Genomic DNA, 26423 nt, shown 5'->3' with positions numbered 1-26423 from the left:
AACTTAAACGCACTAAAATGTGCACCAATAAACCATGTGAGCACATCAGAGTCTCCTCGGATTGGTCAGAGCTGTCTGGCTCTGTGTAAAAAAGTTAATATAGTAAGAAGATTCTGTGTTCCAGTGTGTTTATCTGTATATCTGTGCAGTATGAAGCTGATTTAACACAGAACACTGAGAATCTGCTGCTGCTCTTTTAAACACAGTGTTTTCAATAGGATGTGAGCAGGGAACGCAGCACTTACCGTGCTCTTATAGTGTAAACAGCATGGAGCAGCAGAGACAGTGTTTGATCATAGCAGTATATTATCAGGCTAATATATCAGATTAAACTGAGCCTTATCAGCAGTTTAGCTCAATTAAAAGTATATAAGTTTATTTGATAGCTGGGTCAAACTTGGTGGTGTAATTAATTAAATAATAAAACGTTACTGATTTCAAGACGTGTGAGAGGTGTGGTGTGTGTGTTTACCTGCAGTGTAGTTCTTTGCTGCAGTGCCAGCGGCTGCACAGCGCTGAGGCCAAATTACTGTCGGTCCTCCAGAGAGCAGAGGAGGATTCTGGGAGGAGAGACTGCTGCCATTCTAAACGTCCTGTAATGAAAATGTTCCCTTTAGATAATGCTGCAGATCCAGGGGTTCATGGACATAGGAAATTGTGGTCAATTAAGATACTGGCTCTGTTGTTGGCTGGGTGGATGTCGGTGTTTCAGGGAGCCTCCGTGTCTATGTTACCTTCTGGCTGTCTCCCTTTAGTTGGACTACATGTTTTATTCAGATCACTTATCACAGATACACTGCTAATACTGCTGCTGTTCTTATTTAACTAAATACATATTAGAGCTGTGTGGATTTATAGTGACTTTTTAACATTCATTTATAAGTTGTCTGACCAGAGGAGGATAGGTCCCCCCTTTATATCGTATATTATTATATATGATAGTACAAGGTATATGTCTTCAATTATCAATTATCCAAAAAAAACTCAGAAAAATAATCCAAAACAAATCAAATAGATAAGAATTGTGACTAAAAGGTGCAAAAATCACTTCAGTTTCTGAATCAGTTTCTCTGATTTTGCTATTTATAGGTTTATGTTTGAGTAAAATGAACATTGTTGTTTTATTCTATAAACTACAGACAACAATTCTCTCAAATTAAAAAAAAAAACATAATTTAGAGCATTTATCTGCAGAAAATGTGAAATGTGTAAAACAACAAAAACTTATCAGACCTCAAATAATGCAAAGAAAACAACAAGTTCATATTCCTAAAGTTTTAAGAGTTCAGAAATCATTGTTTGGTGGAATAACCCTGGTTTTTAAACAGTTTTCATGCATCTTGGCATCATGTTCTCCTCCACCAGTCTTACACACTGCTTTTGGATAACTTTATGCCTTTACTCCTGGTGCAAAAATTAAGCAGTTCAGTTTGGTTTGATGGCTTGTGATCATCCATCTTCCTCTTGATTATATTCCAGAGGTTTCCAACTTTGTAAATATAGCATTCTTTGATTTTACCACCAATCTTTAGGGAGTGAGATTTACACTGACCTGGTTTAGAGAGGCGGAGAGGACACAGCCTTTCACATTCACTACCTGCCTCAAACACCACCTCCCCCCGCTGAGAGAGAGACAGAGAGAGACAGAGAGAGAGAGAGAGAGAGAGAGAGAGAGAGAGAGAGAATTTTATAAGGCTTTTCAAAACATAATAAGCATTAAAACTTTTGTACACAAAAAAAATGTAAACAGCTGAAAAAAATCAGTGTCTCAGAACATTAAAATATTAATATATTAGAACAATTGGTACTTTTAGCAGTGTGGGCAGTGTGCCAAGTCCTGCTGGAAAATGAAATCCACATCTCTTTAAGATTGTCAGCAGAGGGAAGCATGAAGTGCTGTAAGATTTTGTGGGAAAACTAAACTGCACTGACTTTAGACTTGATAATAAAACACAGTGGATCAACACCAGCAGATGACATGTCTCTCCAAACCATCACTGATCACCAGTGAAGTTTCCACAATCAGTGATGGTTTGCATCTTTGACTGGGTGGAGAAGGTATGAACTGGGGGTAAAGAACAGTGAGGAGTATACAGGCGTGGTGGAGCGTACCTTTGATTGGGTGGAGAAGGTATGAACTGGGGGTAAAGAACAGTGAGGAGTATACAGGTGTGGTGGAGCGTACCTTTGATTGGGTGGAGAAGGTATGAACTGGGGGTAAATAACAGAGGAGTATACGGGTTTGGTGGAGCGTACCTTTGATTGGGTGGAGAAGGTATGAACTGGCAGCTCCAGGGAGAAGCCCAGGCTGGTGCTGAGTTTTAATGCAGTGATGTGATTGACAGGCAGCGTTCTGTTGAGGAGATGGAGCGTCAGCAGTTTCCAGCAGCCAGAGGCCACGCCCACTGTCTTAGAGACATTCACTACCTACAAAAAACAAAACATGCACGATTACACACAACTATACACAAAGCCTCCAACAGCTTTTCTTCTTCCAGTATTGTCCTGTATTTATTTATCTCCATCCATCTTCCATCCATTAACTCTGACCAGCTTCCTAAATCTGTCCCTGCTAAAGAAAAGCATCCCCACAGCATGATGCTGCCACCACCATGTTTCACAGTGGGGATGAATGGTGTGTTCAGGGTGATGAACAGTGTTACTTTTTTCCTCCACACATAAAGAGCTTTTTTGCATTTAGACCAAAAAGTTTAGCTTTGTTCTGATCTGAGAACAGAATCTTCTTCCACATGTTTAGTGTGTTCTTACATGACTGCAAACAGAACTTCTTACGTCTTTCTTTCAACAATGGATTTCTTCTTCCACTCTTCCATAAAGATCAGATTTGTGGAGTGCAGGACTTATAGTTAGATACTTATAGTAGATTCTCCTGATCCACCTGAGCTGTGGATCTCTGCAGCTCCTCCAGAGTGACCAACATTTCCACAACTTTATCTCTGACTTTGGTACATCACAGATGGACATCACATGTACAGATTTTTATTTAATTCAAAAATTAAAACCCTTAGTGAATCAGGGGAGAGGATTACCTTAAAGAGAGTGTGTGCAGACTGGGTCAGGGACACATTGGTGATCCTGAAGCTGAAGGGTAGAGGATTTGTGAACCACAAATCCACTCCTCTCTGCTTCTGTCTGAACTGAAGCCACGCTGCAGAGTTCAAACTTCTACAGAAAGAGAGAGAGAGAAAGAGACAGGTAGAGAGAGAAAGAGAGAGACAGGTGGAGAGATATGTTACAGACTGTCATAACCTGAGGGACAACCAGTGTGGACAAAACCGCACAATATAAATTATTATAACTAAATTCTAATATTAATGATTTATTGCTTATTATCACACATTTATTAAGTCTTCACACTCTTATTTCCTTATTTGAATTATCATTAATAATAATTGTAAGTGTTAATCCTGTAAATAATAATACGTCCTGTTGTTGTAATTGTATGTATGTAATCTATCTTTTAATTAATTATTATTATTAATTATTATTATTATTATTTTTGTTTGTTTTCTGTTTTATGCTTTGGCAATAGTGTTGATTGTTACATTCATGCCAATAAAGCACTGTTGAACTGAACTGAGAGAGACAGGTAGAGAGAGAGAGAGAGAGAGAGAGAGAGAGAGAGACAGGTAGAGAGAGAGAGACAGGTAGAGAGAGAGAAAGAGAGAAAGAGAGAGAGAGACAGGTAGAGAGAGAGAGAGACAGGTAGAGAGAAAAAGAGAGAAGGGAGAGGGCAATTATGGCCTAAGAAATAAGATTTGTTCTCACAATAAATCAAATTTTGATTCTAATCAATTATTGTCCCCTACTAAAAATCAAACTACAGGTGACAAAGTAAAGGTTCAAAATTAGATTTACCTGTATAAAAAATATATGTATATAATAATTGTATATAATATTTATATATCTGTTTGGTGTTCAGATGCTTGGAGTCGACTCATTGAGTGAATGTGTTCAGATCATACGCTGACCTCGTATCTACACAACCGAGGAAAAACTCTGACGGACGCTTTACTTTAGAACGTGAGTTTGTGATTGAAAATAGAGAAATAATGCACTTAATGAGTCACAGAAGAAATTTTGAAGAAGAGATTATTATTGTTTTCCACAATTAATCACAGATCCTCACTGAGGGGCGATGACGCTGCAGTTTTTAGAAACAGTAGGATTTATTTCTAGATAAATATATGCTTTATCCCAGCAGGATAAGTGCTGGAACAGGGCTGGAACTGTTTTCACTATGAGCTCAGTCCTCAAACTGAGTGTTTGAAAAATATGTGCAGGTTAGTTTGTGGGAGGCACTGGAAACAAAGATAAGATGGATAAACACTTCAGAAATGAGGAGCGTTTTCAGATATTTTACATTTAAAAGATGAAAAAGTCTGTATGTAAAATTGGCATTAAAATCGCATTAAAACTGTAAATCGAATTAACCAAATGAATGGTGAAAAAAAAACGCCCAGCACTAGCTGGTAGTGATGTGTCTGTTACCTGTGTGAGGTATCCAGCCAGGGAAATGTGTGGACTGTACTGTTGCCCAACATCTGCATGCTGATCTGACTGGAGCATTTTCTGCTTTGAGACGACAAAGAACCTGGGAGAGAGAAGAAAAATAAAATAAACGTTAAATATCTCAGAGTGTAAAATCAGCACTTCCCATGTGCTACCATGTTTATATTAAAGGAGAACTCTGGTGTAAAATGGACTTTTGTTGTAGTAAAACATGACAAAAGGTTCTTATCTTTGATGAATAGCACACCTCTGTTCTCCCACAGCGTTCTGAGATGCAGTATTATGTGCACTTTATGCAGATAAATCAGTTTTTACACAGTTATTCAGGCTAAAGGTAGCTCCACATCTCATTGATAGAATCCAGAGAGCCCTGACTTTTAAAACTAAGAACATGAAGGCATTTTGAGCTTTAAAACTGCACAAGAGGTTTATTAAAAACACTATTTACACAGCGCAGGTAAATATGTACTGATCATGACTTTACATTCACCCCCCTGCTATCCTTAAATTCAGTAACACCCTTTAATTTCTGGGTCAATACGATTCCAGCAATTTCACACACCAGAAAACTATTATAATTACAGATAATTCAACATTTTAGCAAAGTTTATCCGACAGTTTCTGTATGATTATTTGACAAATTATCAGTGGTTCTGGCATTATTATAAGTGTTTTATTAGTATAATATAAGTATTATAAGTATTGTTAAGGAACATTTAGAGAAGGATTATAAAACTGAATGTCACATTGAAGTTCAAACATTTAAAACATCTTATTTTTTACTTAATGTCTTTACCAAATTAAGAAAAGACAATAAATATGAATCACAAAAAAGTGATTTATCGGGGTAAATCATACCCAGTATCACCCAGTCTGAAGGGTGTTTGTTGCATAAACTGTTAAAGTTTCTGGATCTCGGAACGCTGTGGAAGAACGGAGGTGAGCTATTCATCAAAGGTAAAAACTTTTTATCATGTTTTACTACAGCAAAAGTCCATTTTACACCTTTAAGGGTGGGACAATATAGCGATAACATCAGGGGTCGGCAATTAAGTTTGGCCGCGGGCCAGATATTTTCCGAGCCACAAAAAAAAAAATCTGTTTTGTAAAATGAAGTGTAATGCGATAGAGACCGTCAGCTCTTCTGCCCAGAGGGTTGTTGAACCCAATTGTAGAACAGTTGATCTCAAAGCAGGTAAACCCAAGAAAAAAAGAATAAATAAATAAATAAATACACACACACACACACACACACACACACACACACACACCGCTCCTCAATCGTGATCCAACCCATGTCGTCAGGGTAGCGCTCCAATACACTACCACTGCCCTGGTTAGTGAATTGGGACACGACCGGGGAAAAACGCCCTTATAAGGAGATAGGGAGCATGAGAATGGGCATTTATTATAGTTCAAACAACGTCACGGGCCACCTATTGCCGACCGCTGATGTATAATTTTTTTTTTATTTAAAACTAAATAAAAAAAATAAAATAGCTTACGTCTGCAGGACAGCATGGCCACCTGAGTGAGATTACTGGCTGAAGCTCTGAGTGGAATCTGGCTGATCTCTACAGAGCTGTCTGTTCTCGACAGGATCTGAATTTCCTGAGGAAATCAGAAAGAAAGGGTTTATATTCTGGTGCAGATTATTACTCAGTGATTTAATGAGAGTGAGAGTTTACCTTGACGGAGAGCTGTTTAACCCCTGAGTTCAGCATGTAGACTCCTATTCTGGGATCTGCTGTGGACAAAGCAAACAGGTGATGATGAGCTCTGAAAATTAGCACACGCACTGCAACACCACAAACAGCAGCCAGGGGGCAGCCTAACAACACCACACTCACCTCTATAGCAGATAAAACAGAGTACTGAGTAGTGAAGCAGTAAAGTTTTAGTTTTATAGTCACTGGCCTACTGAAATTACTCCAAAAGTGCATGAAGAACTCATCCAGGAGATGGAACTGCAGGATCTTTTTCACCTCGGTTAAGATCAGTGTTAATGATTCAATAATAAGAAAGACTGTAGCCTGTCTTTATTGAAACTCAGACCATCATAGGTAGCTTAAAAATGTGTGGCTGCTTGTGGACAGGCATCTGTGTAAGCACAATTAGTTTGAGATCACCATGTACTTTCAAGATATGACGATTTGTGTGGGTGAAAAACAGGCAGATTTCCGTTCATTTTTTTGAGAAATTATCAAAATATGTGGTTATAGTAAGAGGTTTTTAATTTACCAAATAGAGAAAAGTTATGTACATTTTTAGTGCGCAAGTACCTACTTTTACTTTTACATAAGCCATTAATCACCAGGTTAGAGTGTGTTTTTTAAAAAGAATATTCTAAGCTGAACTAAGGGACCCTTAGGGAAAATTGCATTTCATGGCTACTGTTAAAAGGGGTTAAAGCCAAACTCTGGATATTACTCTGAACATGTGGTCTTAAATTCTTTGGTCGACCTTGGAGTTCTCAGCAAAACCCATCCTGGAAAACCGCTGTATGATTATGGCCATTGCGTTGCAGCTGCCCACGCCATCTTTGTGGAGAGCAACGATTCTGTTTCTCACATCATCAGAAAGCTCTTTGCCATGAGGTGCCATGCTGAATTTTCAGCAAGCAGTAACACCAGATTTAAACTTAAATTAAAAAAAGTAGACTGTGACCTTCTGAAGCATGTTCCTCTCCCTTCTGAAACTGGTTTTAGTTTTCCAACACAGTAACGACCCCAGAAATCAGAAACACACCTCTCAAACAACCACAGCTTTGCTAAAGAAACTAAAGAAACTTTGCTAAAGAGGGTAAAGGCGATGGACTGGCCAAGTATATCTCCAGAACTAAACCATACTGAGCATCTGTGGGGCATCCTCAAACGGAAAGTGGAAAAGCACAAGGTCTTCAACATCCACCACCAGTTCTGTGACATTATGGAGGTGAAAACCTGTGAATCTCTAGTGAACTCTATTAGCAAGGGAGTTAAAAATAACGGTGGCCAGAGAAAATATAAACACTTTGGGCACAATATGTCCATTTTCACATTTTAACTAAGGCTTGTATCACTTTTGTTGCAGTGTTTTAGACATTTAAGTCTGTGTGTTGAGTTATTTTAAGGGAACAGTATATTTACACTGTTATACTGTAGCTGTACACTAACTACTTTACACTGTATCAAAGTGTCATATCTTCAGTGTTTCCCACTCAAAAATCTACTGTATTTTTCTGACTATAAGCTGCACTTAAAATTCTTTAATGTCCCCAAAAATGATCAGAGCTCCTTATAATCTGGTGATCCTTATGTATGAATTCTACCAGTCAGGTATTAAGGAGCAGTAAAGCCAGTCCACTGAAGTACAGAGTTAAAGCTGCTAACCACTATTTCCCTGTTCAGAGGTGAGTATATCGGACTGTAGCCTGCTGCTAACCCAGCTATCACTGCTGGAGCAACATTAGTATTAGCCGCTAAACACAGCGCTAGCTATTTTACTGTTCAGAGGTGAGTATATGAGACTGTTTATTTAGTCTGTATAACATGTGTTTACTGTGTTAAAACAAGATACATGGGACAAACTGCTAGCTGATAGCGTCCTGGCTTACCGGAACACTCAGGGTTGCTCAGTGTAGCGCTGGTGGCATTTACTAGTGTTAACCGAAGTTGGAACTAGCTGTTAGACATTAATGGTAATGCTGCTGCATCCAGCCTTAGTGGACATCTGGAAATCTAATCTTACTGTAAACAAACGTCAGCTTAACTTAAGCTACCCCACCACCACACAGCGGTAAACTTATAAATAAATAAATAATAAAAAAAAACATATGTACATCTTTCGTATTATGTGCTGCTACTTGATGCCTAACAATCTATTATCTATCTCATTGTCTGCAAGGTCTGCAAACTCAGTGGTACGTACATGTGGCTCCACCTAGTGGTGGGAGGACTAGCAGCACCATGATGTTCTCCAGCACGTAGGGCTTGAGTTTATCCAGATGAGCCGGCCTCTCTCCTCTCTCAGCCAGACTGATCTGAAGAGACAGACGACCTTCCTCCTCAGCTCCAAAACACGAGCTCTGAGAGAGACACAGAGAGAGAGAGAGATAGAAGAACTCATTAAAATCATGTTACTGTAATCGCACACACATACAAAGACCACTAGAGTTTCTGAATCAGTTTCTCTGATTTTGCTATTTATAGGTTTATGTTTGAGTAAAATGAACATTGTTTATTCTATAAACTACAGACAACATTTCTCCCAAATTCCAAATAAAAATATTGTCATTTAGAGCATTTATTTGCAGAAAATGAGAAATAGCTGAAACAACAAAAACGATGCAGAGCTCTCAGACCTCAAATAGAGTTCAGAAAACAAAATGTGGTTGAATAACCCAGTCTTTTAATCACAGTTTTTTATGCATTTTGGCACCATGTTCTCCTCCACCAGTCTTTTGGATAACTTTATGCCTTTACTCCTGGTGCAAAAAATTCAAGCAGTTCAGCTTGGTTTGATGGCTTGAGATCATCAATCTTTTACATTACATTACATTACATTACATTTGGCAGACAACAGCAACCGGTAGCCAGTGGAGCTCAATGAGCAGCGGAGTGACATGTGCCCGTTTTGGCTGGTTGAAGACCAGACATGCTGCTGCATTCTGAATCATCTGTAGTGGTTTTACTACACAGGCCGGGAGGCCAGTTAGTACGGCATTGCAGTAGTCGAGGCGTGAGATTACCACAGCTTGTACCAGGAGTTGGGTGGCCTGTTGCGTCAGAAACGGTCGAATTTTTCCAATGTTGTAAAGCGCAAAGCGGCAGGATCGAGCAACTGAGGCCACATGGTGCGTGAAGAGAAGCTGGTCATCAACCATGACACCCAGGTTACCAATCTTCCTCTTGATTATATTCCAGAGGTTTTTAATTTGGTCAAATCGAAGAAAATCATCATTTTTAAGTGCTCTTTTATTTTTTTAGAGAACTGTATGTATTTTTATTCTGTATATATTTATCTGATAGTCGGATCAGCTGCACTGCTGAATTCTCCAGAACGTCTGGGTCACGCTCTATATAACCCACAATCCTGAGTAAGTAGGTGACAAAGACCCGAGATCAACGTCACAGGATTAACACCACCACCTAGAAACACACAGCTGAACACCACCTCATGAACTCCGGCTAAACCAACAGCAAACACAACACTTACAGATTTAGAACTGCTAACACTCACACTGATGACTAAAAACAAACCAAAAACCAAAAACAGCATCACCCTCATAAAATCAAGCGTAAAAGTCCCCTTATTTTGCACCAAATACCTGTACTGTCAATCAAAAACCACCATCCCCAAAACAGAACAACCACTAGCACTAAGTGCATCTCAAAAAATTTGAATATCATTGAAAACTATTTTTTTTTAATTCAGTTCAAAATGTAACACTCATATTATATAGATGTATTACACACAGAGTGATCTTACAGTGTGAAAGACTACAGCAGCAGCAAAACTGCAGTCTGTGTTTGTGTGACTTTTGTGTAAAGATAAAAGCATACAGCTCTGGAAAATAATAAGAGAGCACTTAAAAATGATGAGTTTCTTTGATTTTACCAAATTGAAAACCTCTGGAATATAATCAAGAGGAAGATGGATCATCACAAGCCATCAAACCAAACTGAACTGCTTGAATTTTTGCACCAGGAGTAAAGCAGCATAAAGTTATCCAAAAGCAGTGTGTAAGACTGGTGGAGGAGAACATGATGCCAAGATGCATGAAATTAAAACTGTGATTAAAAACCAGGGTTATTCCACCAAATATTGATTTCTAAACTCTTAACACTTTATGAATATGAACTTGTTTTCTTTCCATTATTTGAGATATGAAAGCTCTGCATCTCTTTTGTTATTTCAGCCATTTCTAATTTTCTGCAAATAAATGCTCTAAATGACAATATTTGTATTTGGAATTTGGGAGAAATGTTCTCTGTAGTTTATAGAATAAAACAACAATGTTCATTTTACTCAAACATAAACCTATAAATAGCAAAATCAGAGAAACTGATTCAGAAACTGAAGAGCTCTCTTAATTTTTTCCAGAGCTGTATAGTTACCAATCTATTATTAACTAAAATATTCTTGTCTATAAACTATAAACAATAACTGCTTTGTTATGGTATACTATTAACATTATATCAGTGGCATTTACTGGTCTTAAAATAACAATAATTTTGTTTATCGCAATAATGTCTGGAATAATATATTGTCTACAAAACATTGTTATCATTACAGACCTACCTACCAAACATGCTTTATCATGTCTTAATGACATCACTCTCCAAACACTACAGTCCATCAAAACTCCATTAAACTGCTTTAATGGATCTTTAAACCATTTGCAGATGATACTTGACAGAATCTTTCAAACTGTGTTTAGAAACAGCACTAAAAGTAATTCTTCTAAAACTCCTAAAACTAAAAAAAAGTGTGAGGGGTGTACCTGTGGGTGTGTGCGGAGAGCTTTGGGGAGAGTGCAGTCTAGCAGCAGGCCCAGGATGGTCATATTTAGAGCATCCTCCTGTTAAAAAAAAAGAGAGGAAAAAACAACATTAATGCAAGAAAACAAGATTTCTATCTCCATCCATCTTTCCATCAGCTTCCTAAATCTGTCCCTGCTAAAGAAAAGCATCCCCACAGCATGATGCTGCCACCACTATGTTTCACAGTGGGGATGGATGGTGTGTTCAGGGTGATGAACAGTGTTACTTTTTTCCTCCACACATAGCGCATTTTTTTACATTTAGGCCCAAAAAGTTTAGCTTTGGTCTGATCTGAGCACAGAACCTTCCTCCACATGTTTACTGTGTTCCTACTGTAGCTTGTAGCTACAAACTGCAAACAGCACTTCTTGCGTCTTTTGTTCAACATTGTTTTTCTTCTTCCACTCCATAAAGATCAGATTTGTGGAGAGCAGGACTTTTAGTTGTCCTGTGGACAGATTCTCCTGATCCACCTGAGCTGTGGATCTCTGCAGCTCCTCCAGAGTGATCATGGGCCTCTCGGCTGCTTCTCTGGATCTGTCAGTTTATTTATACTGAGACTAAATTACACACAGCTGAATTAACTCGATTAACTCATTAAGTTAAGACTAATGAAGGCTCTGAATTGATTGCACTGGATTATATTTAGGGGTTTCAATGTAAAAATCACTTCTAGATCCCAGTGTTAGTATATCAAGAGCATACTGTGTGTTTATATCTGGACGTACATAAAGTTAGAACTCTAGAAAGATGAAAAGAAAAAGGAAGAGAGAGAGAGAGAGAGAAGCTGTATGTTCATGTGTTCTGCAGTAAAACACATACTTCAAAACAAAGCAGAGATCTATTTAAATCTATGCTAGAAAAGGGAAACCACACAGACATCTACATCTTCTCCCAGCGCGGCCGGGGAAACCCCAGAGCCTCCCACAGTACTGACGCTTTCTGGTGGTTATCAAATATTTAAGAATTAATTTAATGATTAAAACACGATTTAAAAAGAAATTAATGAAGCCATATTAAATGCATTTTATAGCACATTTAAAGGATCACAGTGGTGCTTGGAAGTTTGTGAACATTTTAGAAACTTCTATATTTCTGCATTTATATGATATAAATCATCACCAGAAGTCTTAAAAGTAGATCATTTATTTATTGAGGAAAATTATACAAAAACGAACCTTTGTTTTCAGTATCTGCTGTGGTTTTCCTCCTTCACAGCAATAACTGAACTAAACGTTTTCAAGTTAAAATCTCACCCCATCTGTGAAACATGGTGGTGGTAGTATCAGTGTTTGGACCTGTTTTTAAACTAAATCTCAAGAGAACGTGGGTCATGCAGCAAGACAATGACCCTAAGCATGATGTGTTTTTTTTAAAGGTACCAACAAATTTTAGATGTAGTTATTGCACATACTTGTGCCACTCATAGATATAATGTAATTTTGTATTATCCTACTATTTTTGTACTTTTTATATATCTTCATAAAAATTGATAAAAGATCAAATTTATGGACAAATCTAGACAAATTGAAAGGGTTTACAAACCTCAAAATCATGCAGTGCAGCTCTTTAATCCAGATAACTGAACTTTATCTAATTGATTGTTGAACAAACTCAAATTAATTGATTGTTTTTGTTATGTTTGGAGAAAGGAAAACTATGCATTCCAGCCATAAAACCTCATCCCATTAGTTTAGCCACTTATAGATATAATGCAATTTTGCATTATCTTACTATTTTTGGACTTTTTATATAGTTTAATAAAATCTGATAAAAGATCAAATATTTAGAGTGCTTAATTGATCATTACAAAATTGATCGTTAAATAAACTCAAAATAATTGTTTGTTTGGGTTATGTTTGGAGAAACGAAAACACTACACTCCAGCCTAAAAACCTCATCCTATCTGTGAAACAAGGTGGTGGTAGTATCATGGTTTGGGCCTGTTTTTCAGGACTGTCTGTGAAGTGAATCTCAAGAGAACGTGGGTCATTCAGCAAGACAATGACCCTAAGCATGATGGTCTACTAAAGTGTACCAAAAACTTTAGCAGTAGTTGTTGCTGCACCACATACATATTTTTGCCAGAGATCTTGCCACAGATCTGTCATAGATTCATTGTAATTTTCCACAATAAAGTGTATTTTGCATCTCTATCAGCACATAAAGCAGCTCTTTAATCAAGATAACTGCAGTTTATCCAATTGAATGTTGAACAAGCTCAAATGAATTGATTGTTTTTATGTTTGATGAAAGGAAAACACCACATTCCAGTGTGAAGCACGGTGGTGGTAGTATCATGTTTTTTTCAGACCTGTTTTTCAGGACTGTCTGTGAAATGAATGTCAAGTTTAATAAAATCTAATTAAAGATCACACATTTATGGGCAAATACAGAAAAACTGAAAGGGTTCTTAAACTCCAAAATCATGCAGCGCTTTATTAAAATATATTTTGCATCTCTATCAGCACATAAAGCAGCACTTTAATCCAGATAAGTGGTGTTTATTGAATGAAGGAATTCAGTGAGAGAGAGCAGAGCTGCTGCAGCGCGGCGGCGCTTTGAGCCATGCTAATAAATAAATGATAACATGCAAACCCAGCGGAGGAGAGACGCTGCTAACTGACATTTGACTGTGGTCTGCGTTCACCACTACACCACACACACTCTCGCACACTTCTGCACCACACAGCCTGCGAGACGCGAGAGCGCAGCGTGAGAGTGAGAGATGAGAGAGCAGGTCCACTGTCGCCTCGGTTTCAGCAGCAGATCCTGCATATCTGCATGTCTGATGCACATGCAGTAGATCTGCAACAACTAATCAATTAAACTGATTCAAATCAATTATTAAATAGTCGCTAAACTAATTTAATAACTGAAGTATAGATACTCGGGTTAATAGTAATAAAATACTTCTGTCGAAGCTAAAAAAAAGGATCAACTCAAGCGTTTTACTCTTTAAGCGAAAGTGTTTTAAAAAAAGTACTGGTTTCAAAACTACTTAAAGTATAAAAGTAAAAGTAAAAAATAAAGCCATTAAAAACAAAAGCTTAGGCCACGCCCACAGAGTCCTATAGTGCACTATTACCCCCCCTCCCCAAAACACATTTTACTAAAAGCCATAATGTATAACTACAATGTTAAAATATTTAAATATTAAATATTTAATTGTTGATAATATAATTTGGGATTTTTGCACCAGGCTGTTCCCTAATGTTTCAGCTGCATATATGTTTATTAATAATGAATGTATTTTAGTAGAATGTAAATATATTAATGTAGAAGCTTAGCTGGACTGGAGTTTGTCTGGAGTTCTCTTGCTGGAGTGTGTGTGTGGGGGGGTGCAGGTGTGATGGATCACAGTATAAACCAATAGGGAGTCAGAACAGTATGTGTTTATACTTCTCTACATCCAATCACAATCAGATTCACTCTGTCTGGATGGAGAGATTTATCTGGATAGGGCTTTTATTGAACAGGGCTGTTCTTAAAATGTAAGGAGGAGAAAGTTCAGATAATTGTAGGAAAATATAAAATAGTATAAAATAGTAGAGATAATCTACATTTACATTTGAATATCATGCAGTGTGTGTGTGTGTTTTACCTGAGTTTGTGTCAGCTTAATGCTCTGAATGTGAGGAAATATCAACACACTGTCTCTCTTCTGCTCATCTTTAACTGAGCCAGCACTACTGACTCCCACACCAAACACCTGAGAGAGAGAGAGAGACAGACAGAAAGAGACAGAGAAAGAAAGAAATTTTAATAACTACACATAAATATAAAACAGGAACAGAGTGTGTGTGTGTGTGTAATAAGTGATCTTACACTTGCAGCTTTAAACTATTATTGTGGTTGTGCTGTAATCACGAGTCCTTCAGTGGTTGTGATGTTCACACTACATGACTAATCAGTGACAGGGGGTCACAAATTACACAATTATTCACCATGAGAAATCGCACATAGAACACACCAGAACTAAACACACGATAACTAGTGTCTCTCTGAGAAAAAAGAAAATCTCTACATTAAATTATTTTTAGTTTTTAGCATTAGTTTTATATTAAAATATGTACTTATGTCAAATGTTTAATTACTGCAGACATAATGTTTTAAGCTTTTAAACTCCAGTTATAAACCCTTTAAACTCCCAGCATCAGATTACCAAGCAGCCAATCAGCTCACTTTAGCAATAAATGACTAAATCCTGTTTATTGTTGGAAAAGGAAAATTTACAGGTACCATTAAACACATTATTCTACTTTCTAAAATTAAAGGAAAACTACTTATTATTTTAACTAGAAAAAATTGATTCACTCCCATTCTTACAGGACTCACTCGTGAGCGCCCTCTACAGTTTAATAGTGATTAAATAATAAAACAGGGGACAGAAATTGCTCTCCATTATTGGCTCTGGTCATGCAGAAGATGTGTTTTGGACGCATGATTTTCTCTCTGTTGGTAGCCACCGTTCCTGACTCCCAGTCACCCACTGGATCAGATATTTAGTATGCTGTTTATTTGCCGGGCAATGAGATATTGAGTGAATAACTGGTCTGAAATCGTGTATCGTGAACCTGCATTACTGTATGAAGTGTAATCTCTGATCAGCTGACAGAACATATCTCACCTGGTATGTTATGACCCCGTGGGTTGATGTGTTAATAAATAAAGAGTTTTCTACATTGCCCTCCTCTGTCGGGAGGAAAACCAGTTTAAAAGAAGTCTTCCCTCTGGGTGGAATCACCTGCAACAGCACAGAGAATACAAACAGACCGTCACTTATAGCTTCAGAACTCAGGAATTCAGCAGATTTACTCCAGATTTACTTTAAATACTTTAAATCACTTATTTATTGTGTCTTAAAAGTTAAATGCTAATATACACAGAAGCCGGCCTTGACTGGGCTGAGTGGATTAGCCACAATGCTAACAGCCAGGCTACAGCTGCAATAATAACAGACATCCCAAGTTGCAAAAGCTGATTTCAGGGAGGTTCCAATCCCCCCCCCCCCCCCCCCCTCCAAAAAAAAAAAAAAATCAACCTACAAACCAAAGGATAACGTAACTTTCATCTTATATTAATTAATTTTACGTTTTTTTTTTATAAATTTAGAGTATTCAGAGGTTAAATGAAATGAGTTTTATCTTTTTTTCTTTTTGGAAGACCCTGCCTCTGCTTTCCTGCCTATGCTTTTTTTTTTATTTGACAAAAATTGACAGTAACAATATCACAAGAAATTGCACAACATCAAAAACATTTCATACAATATTACAATAATTATTAATATTGCCTCCGCCATGATCTGCTTTCTCTCACTCTCTTAACAAATCCCGTCCGGAAGGGGGGAAAAACACTGCCCACCCACACTAAAAACTGATTGGCTGTCTCACAGACTCTTTGCAGAGAACCGGCCAATCAGAACCCTCTCTGTTTTCTCTCTCTCCTTCCCACACGCGATTAGAGAAAAGAAGTCTGTGGCCTGTGTGCGTGTTTGTGGGGCACTCGTTCTGAATTCCGGGAGATTATATGTGACTCGCGGGCATCAGGGAGCCGCTACCGAAATGCGGGAGACTCCCGCAGATTCAGGGAGACTTGGTTTGTCTGTAATAAGTTTAAGTACAATGCTAACACCCAGGCTAAAGCTGCAATGCTTACAGACACAGAAGCCGGCCTTGACTAGGCTGAAAAGAAAAATCAACCACAAGACTAACACCCAGGCTAAAGCTGCAATGCTAAGATTAGCCACAACGCTAACAGCCAGGCTATAGCTGCAAAGGTAAGATTAACCACAATGCTAAAAGTCAAGCTAAAGCTGCAATGCTAATAGACACAGAAGCCAACCATGCAAGCATGTGCAACCATGCATTAGCTGTGAGGCTAACAGCCAGGCAAAAGCTGTAATTCTAACAGACACAGAAGCTGACGTTGACTGGGCTAAAAACAGATTAGCCACATCCCTAACAGCCAGGATAGCTATGCTAACAGAGCCAGAAGCTCTCCAAATGTCTTTGTTTGGGTGCTTTTCACACACTGATCTCACAATAAATCAATTACCATACACAATCTGAGGTAGGACATGATTCAGTCAGTGTGCACATGCACACACAGACACGCACGCACACACACGCACAGGCACACGCACACTCACCCGTCTGTGGAAGGAAGGCATGTGGAAGTGTGTGCTGGTTGTGTAGATGGACTGCAGGGTAACCGGCAGCTCTGCACTGGGGTTATGAATGTATATGGTTTCAGCTCGCGGGAGTCCGACGGGCCTGCAAGCAAACAAACAAACAAACAAACAAACAGACAAACAAACATTAGTTGTGAGCATCTGACTGCATGTACCCATAACAACATTAGTTATTAGGTACGGTATGTTCTGGCACTCAAACCCATCCTAAAGCTATTGGCTGCAGCTAGTGATTATTCTGGTGGTCGACTATTTTTATCTGTCGATTATTTTTCCGATTAGTCGATTTTGTCAGTGATTATTTTTGCTTTAAAATGACAGAATCATCTGAACATGTGATTTTTACATATTTAGTAAGTAAATAAGTAGTTATGCACAGTGAATTTTGGAATCAACACATTTTTATAAACAATATTTTATCAACGTTTGCTTTATGAACGTTTGAGTGTTTCTTGCATAATTACAACATTTCATATTCAAAATAACATTTTATTGTAACTGAAATTTCCCTTAATTAATTGATGTTGAATCGAATCGGGACCTGTCACAATTAACCATGAAAACACTCCACGTGTGATGTCACAATCAACAATAACACTACTTCATGTGTGATGTCACAATTAACAACGACATTCTGCATTTGATGTCACAATTAACCATGAAAACACTCCACATGGGATGTCGCAATTAACCATGAAAACACTTTACATGTGATGTCACAACCATGAAAACACTCCACATCTAATGTCACAATTAACCATGGAAACACTCCACATGTGATGTCACAATTAACCATGAAAACACTCCACATCTAATGTCACAATTAACCATGAAAACACTCCACATGTGATGTCACAATTAACCATGAAAACACTCCACATCTAATGTCACAATTAACCATGGAAACACTCCACATGTGATGTCACAATTAACCATGAAAACACTCCACATCTAATGTCACAATTAACCATGAAAACACTCCACATGTGATGTCACAATTAACCATGAAAACACTTTACATGTGATGTCACAACCATGAAAACACTCCACATCTAATGTCACAATTAACCATGGAAACACTCCACATGTGATGTCACAATTAACCATGAAAACACTCCACATCTAATGTCACAATTAACCATGAAAACACTCCACATGTGATGTCACAATTAACCATGAAAACACTCCACATCTAATGTCACAATTAACCATGGAAACACTCCACATGTGATGTCACAATTAACCATGAAAACACTCCACATCTAATGTCACAATTAACCATGGAAACACTCCACATGTGATGTCACAATTAACCATGAAAACACTCCACATCTAATGTCACAATTAACCATGAAAACACTCCACATGTGATGTCACAATTAACCATGAAAACACTCCACATGTGATGTCACAATAGAAAATAGCACTACTCTACAATGACAGGAGGAGAGTGAGGAGGGGGCGGGGCTAAGGTAAGGTGTTGGATGTGTGAAATCTGATGTTAAGGTGGTCTAACCACTCAGGACGTGCTGTGGAGAAGGAGCTAAATATATATATTTGATATATGTCAGGATTTTAGTGATAAAGCTGTTCACCAGTGCAGTAACGTACTCTAATCACTGAGTATCAGAAGCTGGTATCATTCATGCCTTTCTAATTACATTATAAACACCTGTCTCTCTGTTTCTCACCACACCTTCACACCACTATACACACTCACACACGCAGATCTGCAGCACCTGTGGAGGAGATCACAGTGAGATCATACGCTGCACCTACAGAGATAAAAGCTGAACAGCAAAGACCCAGACCTCTATTAAAAGCCCAGAGTTCCACTTTCAGACTCAGCCTGACGGGGCACGAAGGTCAAAGGTCATCATCAAAGCTGCAGAGGAGGGGAGATGCTAAAATGCTAACGCTCCTAACAACACATAGCTTCAACACAGTCCTAACAACACACAGCATATCCTGTGCATCACTCAAAATAACATTTTGACACACAAAAACAGACTAGTGTTGTATCTCGATTAAAACAATTATCAATTTAATCACAACACAATCCAGAATTCATCAACAGTGTCCACTCAATCAACAACAGCCCTCCACGTGTGAGATCACAATCAACAATGACATTTAACATGTGATGTCACAATCAACAACATTCCACGTGTGGTGTCACGATCAACTACTCCACATTTGTTGTCACATTAACAACACTCGACATGTGATGTCACAATCAACAATGACAGCTCTCAGTGTGTGATGTCACAATCAACAATGACAGCTCTCCATGTGTGATGTCACAATCAACAACGACAGCTCGCCGTGTGTGATGTCACAATCAACAATGACAGATATCAGTGTGTGATGCCACAATCAACAATGTCAGCTCTTAGTGTGTGATGTCACAATCAACAATGATAGCTCTCCGTGTGTGATGTCACAATCAACAACGACAGCTCTCCGTGTTTGATGTCACAATCAACAAAGACAGCTCCTCATGTGTGATGCCACAATCAACAATGACAGCTCAGTGTGTGATGTCACAATCAACAATGACAGCTCTCAGTGTGTGATGTCACAATCAACAATGACAGCTCTCCGTGTGTGATGTCACAATCAACAATGACAGCTCTCCGTGTGTGATGTCACAATCAACAATGACAGCTCTCCGTGTGTGATGCCACAATAAACAACAAATCTCCACTAGAGGTGGGCAATATTATATCATATACAATATATCGTGATGCAGAAATATCATGATATTAAAAATCCATATTGTGATAACAGGGCTGTTCTGTCTTAAAAGTAGTCTATAATTTACTGTGAAGCTTTAGGTGTATTTATTGTATAATTGTTTTAGTTTGCAGTTTATATGCATGCACTAAATATTCTGCAATATTATTTGCTGCATTATATTATTTTATGCTATATTATTTATTTTGCCACATTATGATTATACTGTTAGACTATTATACTATATTCCTGAAATGAATGAATTATTTTAGTTTTCCTATCGCAAAAATACCCTGAAATATCATGATATTATTTTAGAGCCATATCGCTCACCCCTAATCTCCACATGTGATGTCACAATAACAACAGTCCGCATGTGATGTCACAATAACAAATCTCCACATGTGGTGTCACAATAACAACACTTCACATGTGGTGTTATAATAACAACACTCCACATGTGATGTCACAATAACAACACTCCACATGTGATGTCACAATAACAACACTCCGCATGTGGTGTCACAATAACAACACTCCACATGTGGTGTCACAATAACAACACTCCACATGTGGTGTCACAATAACAACACTCCACATGTGGTGTCACAATAACAACACTCCACATGTGATGTCACAATAACAACACTCCGCATGTGGTGTCACAATAACAACACTCCGCATGTGGTGTCACAATAACAACACTCCACATGTGGTATCACAATAACAACACTCCACATGTGGTATCACAATAACAACACTTCACATGTGGTATAATAACAACACTCCACATGTGGTGTCACAATAACAACACTTCATATGTGGTGTCACAATAACAACACTCCACATGTGGTGTTATAATAACAACACTCCACATGTGATGTCACAATAACAACACTCCACATGTGGTGTCACAATAACAACACTCCACATGTGGTGTCACAATAACAACACTCCACATGTGGTATCACAATAACAACACTTCACATGTGGTGTCACAATAACAACACTTCACATGTGGTGTTATAATAACAACACTCCACATGTGGTGTTACAATAACAACACTTCACATGTGGTATCACAATAACAACACTCCACATGTGGTATCACAATAACAACACTTCACATGTGGTGTTATAATAACAACACTCCACATGTGGTGTCACAATAACAACACTTCATATGTGGTGTTATAATAACAACACTTCACATGTGGTGTTACAATAACAACACTTCACATGTGGTATCACAATAACAACACTCCACATGTGGTATCACAATAACAACACTTCACATGTGGTGTTATAATAACAACACTCCACATGTGGTGTCACAATAACAACACTTCATATGTGGTGTTATAATAACAACACTTCACATGTGGTGTTATAATAACAACACTCCACATGTGGTATCACAATAACAACACTTCACATGTGGTGTTATAATAACAACACTCCACATGTGGTGTCACAATAACAACACTTCATATGTGGTGTCACAATAACAACACTCCACATGTGGTGTCACAATCAACAACAACTCTCCACATGTGATGTCTCTATAACAACAGTCCACATGTGATGTCACAATAACAAATCTCCACATGTGGTGTCACAATAACAACACCTCTCCACATGTGATGCCACTATAACAACAGTTCACATGTGATGCCACTATAACAACAGTTCACATGTGACTGAGACAGAGAAAGAACAAGTAGTCTTATTTCTCCTCTCTGCTAATTTCATCATCCCTGTTCCTCTACACACATGCCTCTGCCTGTTTACTAGCCTGCAGAACACACACACACACACACACGCATGCACACACTTCTTACTGCTGCTGATTTAGAACTACTCTTTAACTTTACGTAGAAGTGTGTGTGTGTGTGTGTGTGTGTGTGTGTGCGTGCGTTCTGTTTAGTGCTGGGCTGTGTGTTGTTGTGAATACGTCCTGCTGCCAGCGGTTGCACTGCTGACCTCTCTGTTTATGATGTCACTAAGGATGCACCGATCATAACAATTATTGACTTATACCATAATCAAATGTTTGTGATTGTGACATTACACGTGTAGTATTATTGCTGATTGTCACATCACATGTGGAGAGTTTTCATTGTTGATTGTGACTGAACACCTCCTTAAAGGGGACTTCATCTGAGGGAGGGATCTATATCTACTGTGTGTGGCAAAGTCAGCAGATAAAGGAGATGTTAGAACTTTCAAATAAGATAAGATAAGATAAGATAAGATAAGATAAGATAAGATAATCCTTTATTAATCCCACAATGGGGAAATTTACCATGTTACAGCAGTGCAGAGTAAAGGACAGAGAAACAGGTCAGGAAAAGGTAAATACAAATAATGATAAATCTATATATACAGAAAACCTATTGTAGGAAAATATATAAAGAGTTTAAAAAATTATATATAGTAAAAGAAAAAAAATATATATATATACATCTAGTGCATAGAGATATGATTATGGTAGGGTGGACCAGTATTATTGCACAAGAGTAACAGTGAATAAATATCAAATAAATAATAGATAAAAACAAAAGTGAGAAAAAAAAAATATTGCACATTAAATAAATTGCACAAATTATGATCACAGTACTCGTAGTGAGATGGATATTGCACACGGTAAGCATTACAGCTACACTGAGTAGTATGTAGGTTTGTATGAAGTCCTGAGATAGTAAACTAGTGTTTACTGGGAGCGCGGTGTGTTGTAAAGTCTGACGGCGTGTGGAACGAAGGACCTGCGGTATCTCTCCTTCACGCAGTGTGGGTGCAGCAGCCGGGTACTGAAGGAGCTGCTCAGTGCTGTCAGAGAGTGATGCATGGGATGGGACAGGTTCTTCAGCATGTTGTTAAGCTTAGTCCTCATCCTCCTGTTTCCCACCACCTCCACTGGGTCCAGAGGACACCCCAGGACAGAGCTGGACTTCCTGATGAGTCTGTCCAGTCTCTTCCTGTCAGCGGTGGAGATGCTGCTGCCCCAGCAGACCACTCCATAAAAGATGGCTGATGCCACCACGGCATCAAAGAAGGTCCTCAGTAGTGTCCCCCGCACGCCAAAGGACCGGAGTCTCCTCAGGAGATGCAGTCTGCTCTGACCTTTCCTGTAGAGAGCAGCCGTGTTGTCAGTCCAGTCCAGCTTGTTGTTAAGGTGGACACCTAGGTACTTGTAGGACCTCACTATCTCAATATCCGAGCCCTGGATGTTCACAGGCACCGGAGGAGAGTGTTTGGTCCTGCGGAAGTCCACCACCAGCTCTTTGGTTTTTCCTGCGTTGATCTGCAGGCAGTTCCTCTGGCACCATATAATGAGTTTTGTGCTTCTATTGTTCTTCTATTTAGAACATGCTAACAGTAATGTGTGGTAAAAACGCTCAGTGTAAACATGGGGCGTGGCCAGCAACAGCTTATTTGCATAAAAGTGACAGAGTCCTTGAACGGCTTATTCTGAAAGGGACTGAAAGTGGTAAGCATAGAGCTGGTGAACATAGATCTATTCTTCTATTCTTTTATAGAGGAGAAAATTATGACATTTTTTTGAGATTATTAAACAAACTTTAATATTAAACAAAGATAATCTAAGTAAATATAAAAAAGCACTTTTTAAATGATTGTTTGATTGATGTTTTTATTTATTAAAGTTAAAAAAAAAATCTATCCAAACCAATCGAGCCCTGTGTAAAAAAAGTATTTACCCCCTAAATCGAATAACTTGTTTTTTCACTCTTAGGATCAACAACTGTAATCAAGCTTTACTAATAGCTGATAACGAGTCTCTCTCATCTCTGTGGAGGAATTTAGTTCCACTCTTCTTTACGGAATTATTTTAATTCAGACACATTGGAGGATTTTCCAGCATAAACGTCCTGTTTAAGATCATCCACAGCATCTCAATCAGACTTTAACTAGACCCTCCTAAACCTTCATTTAGTTTATTAATCCATTCAGAGACAGTGAACTTGTTTGTGTGATTTGGGTCATTGTCCTGCTGCAGAACCCAAGTACTCCTGAGCTTGAGGTCACTAAGGAACAGATGGAGGATTTTCTCCTTCAGGATTTTCTGATAAACAGCAGAATTCCTGCTTCCATCTATTACAGCAAGTTATCCAGCAGCTTCAGATCATCTCACACACACACACACACACACACACACACACTCTATGATGATGATCTTTTATTACTGAAATTATGTGTTAGTTTATAGTTTTACGCCAGATGTAACGGGACACAAACCTTCTAAAAAGTTCCACTTTGGTCTCGTCAGTCTCCCATGGAGACCATTTTCACCCAATCAGTTTTTTTTTTACACAGGGTTAGATTGGTTTGGATAGTTTTTCTCCCTTAATGAATGAAATTATCACTGAAAAAGTGTGTTTTATATTTACTCAGGTTATGGGAAGAAAGGAAAAGTGTTATAATATGCTGAGTGCGGTATTGTGGTCACTTACTGTGTTCCGAAGTCCAGCACGGACGGCTGAAATCGGAGGGGTCTCCCATTGTCCCTCACGTAAAAAGAGGAGCTGAGAAACAGAAAGAATTAATAGCATTAGCACTGCTAGTTGTAAGTTATTATTGCAAAACTTGGAAATACATGCATTTTAATACAGAATTATCGGTCATTAATGTAATAAAAATGTCAGCTCTACACCTTTAAATAAAGTGTTTAATAATACACGCTAATAATAGTACGCTAGTGTGTTGTGAAGCGATTGCTATGGTATCTCCGGGAGATGCAAATGATGCTGTTAGGACAGGATGTTGCTATGGTGATTTAGGTGGACACTGCAGTGTCAGGAGGTTGCTACAACCCCTGGCAAAAAGTATGGAATCACCAGTCTTGGATGAGCACTCCTTCAGACATTTCATTCTGTAAAACAAACTCTGATCAAAAACATGATACAATAATAAGGTCATTCCAAAGTGCAACTTGTTGGCTTTCAGGAACACTCAAAGAAATGAAGAAAAAACATTGTGGAAGTCAGTGAATGTTACTTTTATTGACCAACCACAGGGAAAAAAATATGGAATCACTCAATTCTGAGGAAAAAAGTATGGAATCACTCAAATTGAAGGTAGAAAATAAGGACATACCCAGTCAATTTCCTTTCCCTAAATGGACACCTGCCTCAGAGGTCTGCAGTTAAAAACACCTGCAGTCATGACACCTTGGAGGGCTGCTGGACGAATTAGAGTGGCAAGAACCATGGCTCCAACAAGAGAAATGTCTCTTGAAACAAAAGAGAAGATTGTGAAACTTCTTGAAGAAGGTAACTCTTCACACATGGTTGCTAAAGATGTGGGCTGTTCACAGTCAGCTGTATCCAAGATATGGACCAAATACAAACAGCATGGAATGGTTGTTAAAGCCAAGCGTACTGGTAGACCGAGAAAGACATCAAAGCGTCAAGACAAGCAACTTAAGGCCATTTGTCTTGAAAACCGAAAAAGTACAACTAAACAGATGAAGCATAAATGGGAAGAAGCTGGAGCCAATGTATGTGACCGAACCGTAAGAAATCGCCTAAAGGAAATGGGATTTCAATACAGGAAAGCTAAAAGAAAACCATCATTGACACCTAAACATAAAAGAACAAGACTGCAGTGGGCTAAGGAGAGGCAATCATGGACTGTGGATGACTGGATGAAAGTTATCTTCAGTGATGAGTCAAGAATCTGCATTGGACAAGGTGATGATGCTGGAACTTTTGTTTGGTGCCGTTCCAGTGAGATTTATGAAGAGGCCTGCCTGAAGAAAACAACCAAATTTCCACAGTCCTTGATGATATGGGGCTGCATGTCAGGCAAAGGCACTGGGGAGATGACTGTGGTTAATTCTTCTATCAATGCACAAGTTTACATTGACATTTTGGACAGTTTTCTCATCCCTTCAATTGAACAGATGTTTGGAGATAATGAAATAATTTTCCAAGATGACAATGCATCGTGCCATAGGGCAAAAACAGTGAAGGCATTCCTTGGAGAAAGACACATTCAGTTGATGTCATGGCCTGCAAATAGTCCAGATCTCAACCCAATTGAAAACCTGTGGTGGAAATTGAAAAAAATGGTCCACAAGAAGGCTCCGACCTGCAAAGCTGATCTGGCAACTGCTATCAAAGAGAGTTGGCATCAAATTGATGCAGAATACTGTTTGTCACTCATCAAGTCCATGCCTCAGAGACTGAAAGCCGTTATAAAAGCCAAAGGTGGTGCAACTAAATACTAGTGATGTATTTTGAATCATCTTTTGTTTATCTGTTTTTCATGATTCCATACTTTTTTCCTCAGAATTGAGTGATTCCATATTTTTTTCCCTGTGGTTGGTCAATAAAAGTAACATTCACTGACTTCCACAATGTTTTTTCTTCATTTCTTTGAGTGTTCCTGAAAGCCAACAAGTTGCACTTTGGAAT

General features: G+C 38.4%; 1 protein-coding gene across 5 annotated transcripts in view; it reads right to left on the bottom strand.

Moving 5' to 3' along the window:
* Positions 1-26423, bottom strand: part of tmem131l (transmembrane 131 like) — a 97119-nt gene that overhangs the window by 35051 nt on the left and 35645 nt on the right. For 4 of the 5 annotated variants that reach the window (XM_022667220.2, XM_049472557.1, XM_049472558.1 and 1 more), the window contains exons 4-16: positions 24459-24530; positions 17209-17332; positions 15688-15804; positions 14662-14769; positions 11018-11095; positions 8443-8599; positions 6222-6280; positions 6039-6144; positions 4513-4615; positions 3051-3186; positions 2257-2427; positions 1553-1622; positions 473-593 (exon numbers count right to left, since the gene is read on the bottom strand). In XM_022667220.2, the coding sequence (XP_022522941.2) occupies positions 473-593; positions 1553-1622; positions 2257-2427; positions 3051-3186; positions 4513-4615; positions 6039-6144; positions 6222-6280; positions 8443-8599; positions 11018-11095; positions 14662-14769; positions 15688-15804; positions 17209-17332; positions 24459-24530 (1422 nt within the window). The remainder of the gene's footprint in view (positions 1-472; positions 594-1552; positions 1623-2256; positions 2428-3050; positions 3187-4512; positions 4616-6038; positions 6145-6221; positions 6281-8442; positions 8600-11017; positions 11096-14661; positions 14770-15687; positions 15805-17208; positions 17333-24458; positions 24531-26423) is intronic. The other variant, XM_022667222.2, reaches the window with a different exon arrangement.

This window comes from Astyanax mexicanus, chromosome 25, assembly GCF_023375975.1.
Source record: "Astyanax mexicanus isolate ESR-SI-001 chromosome 25, AstMex3_surface, whole genome shotgun sequence".
In the NCBI taxonomy this organism is placed as follows: domain Eukaryota; kingdom Metazoa; phylum Chordata; class Actinopteri; order Characiformes; family Acestrorhamphidae; genus Astyanax; species Astyanax mexicanus.
This window is presented reverse-complemented; position numbering and strand designations above follow the sequence as displayed.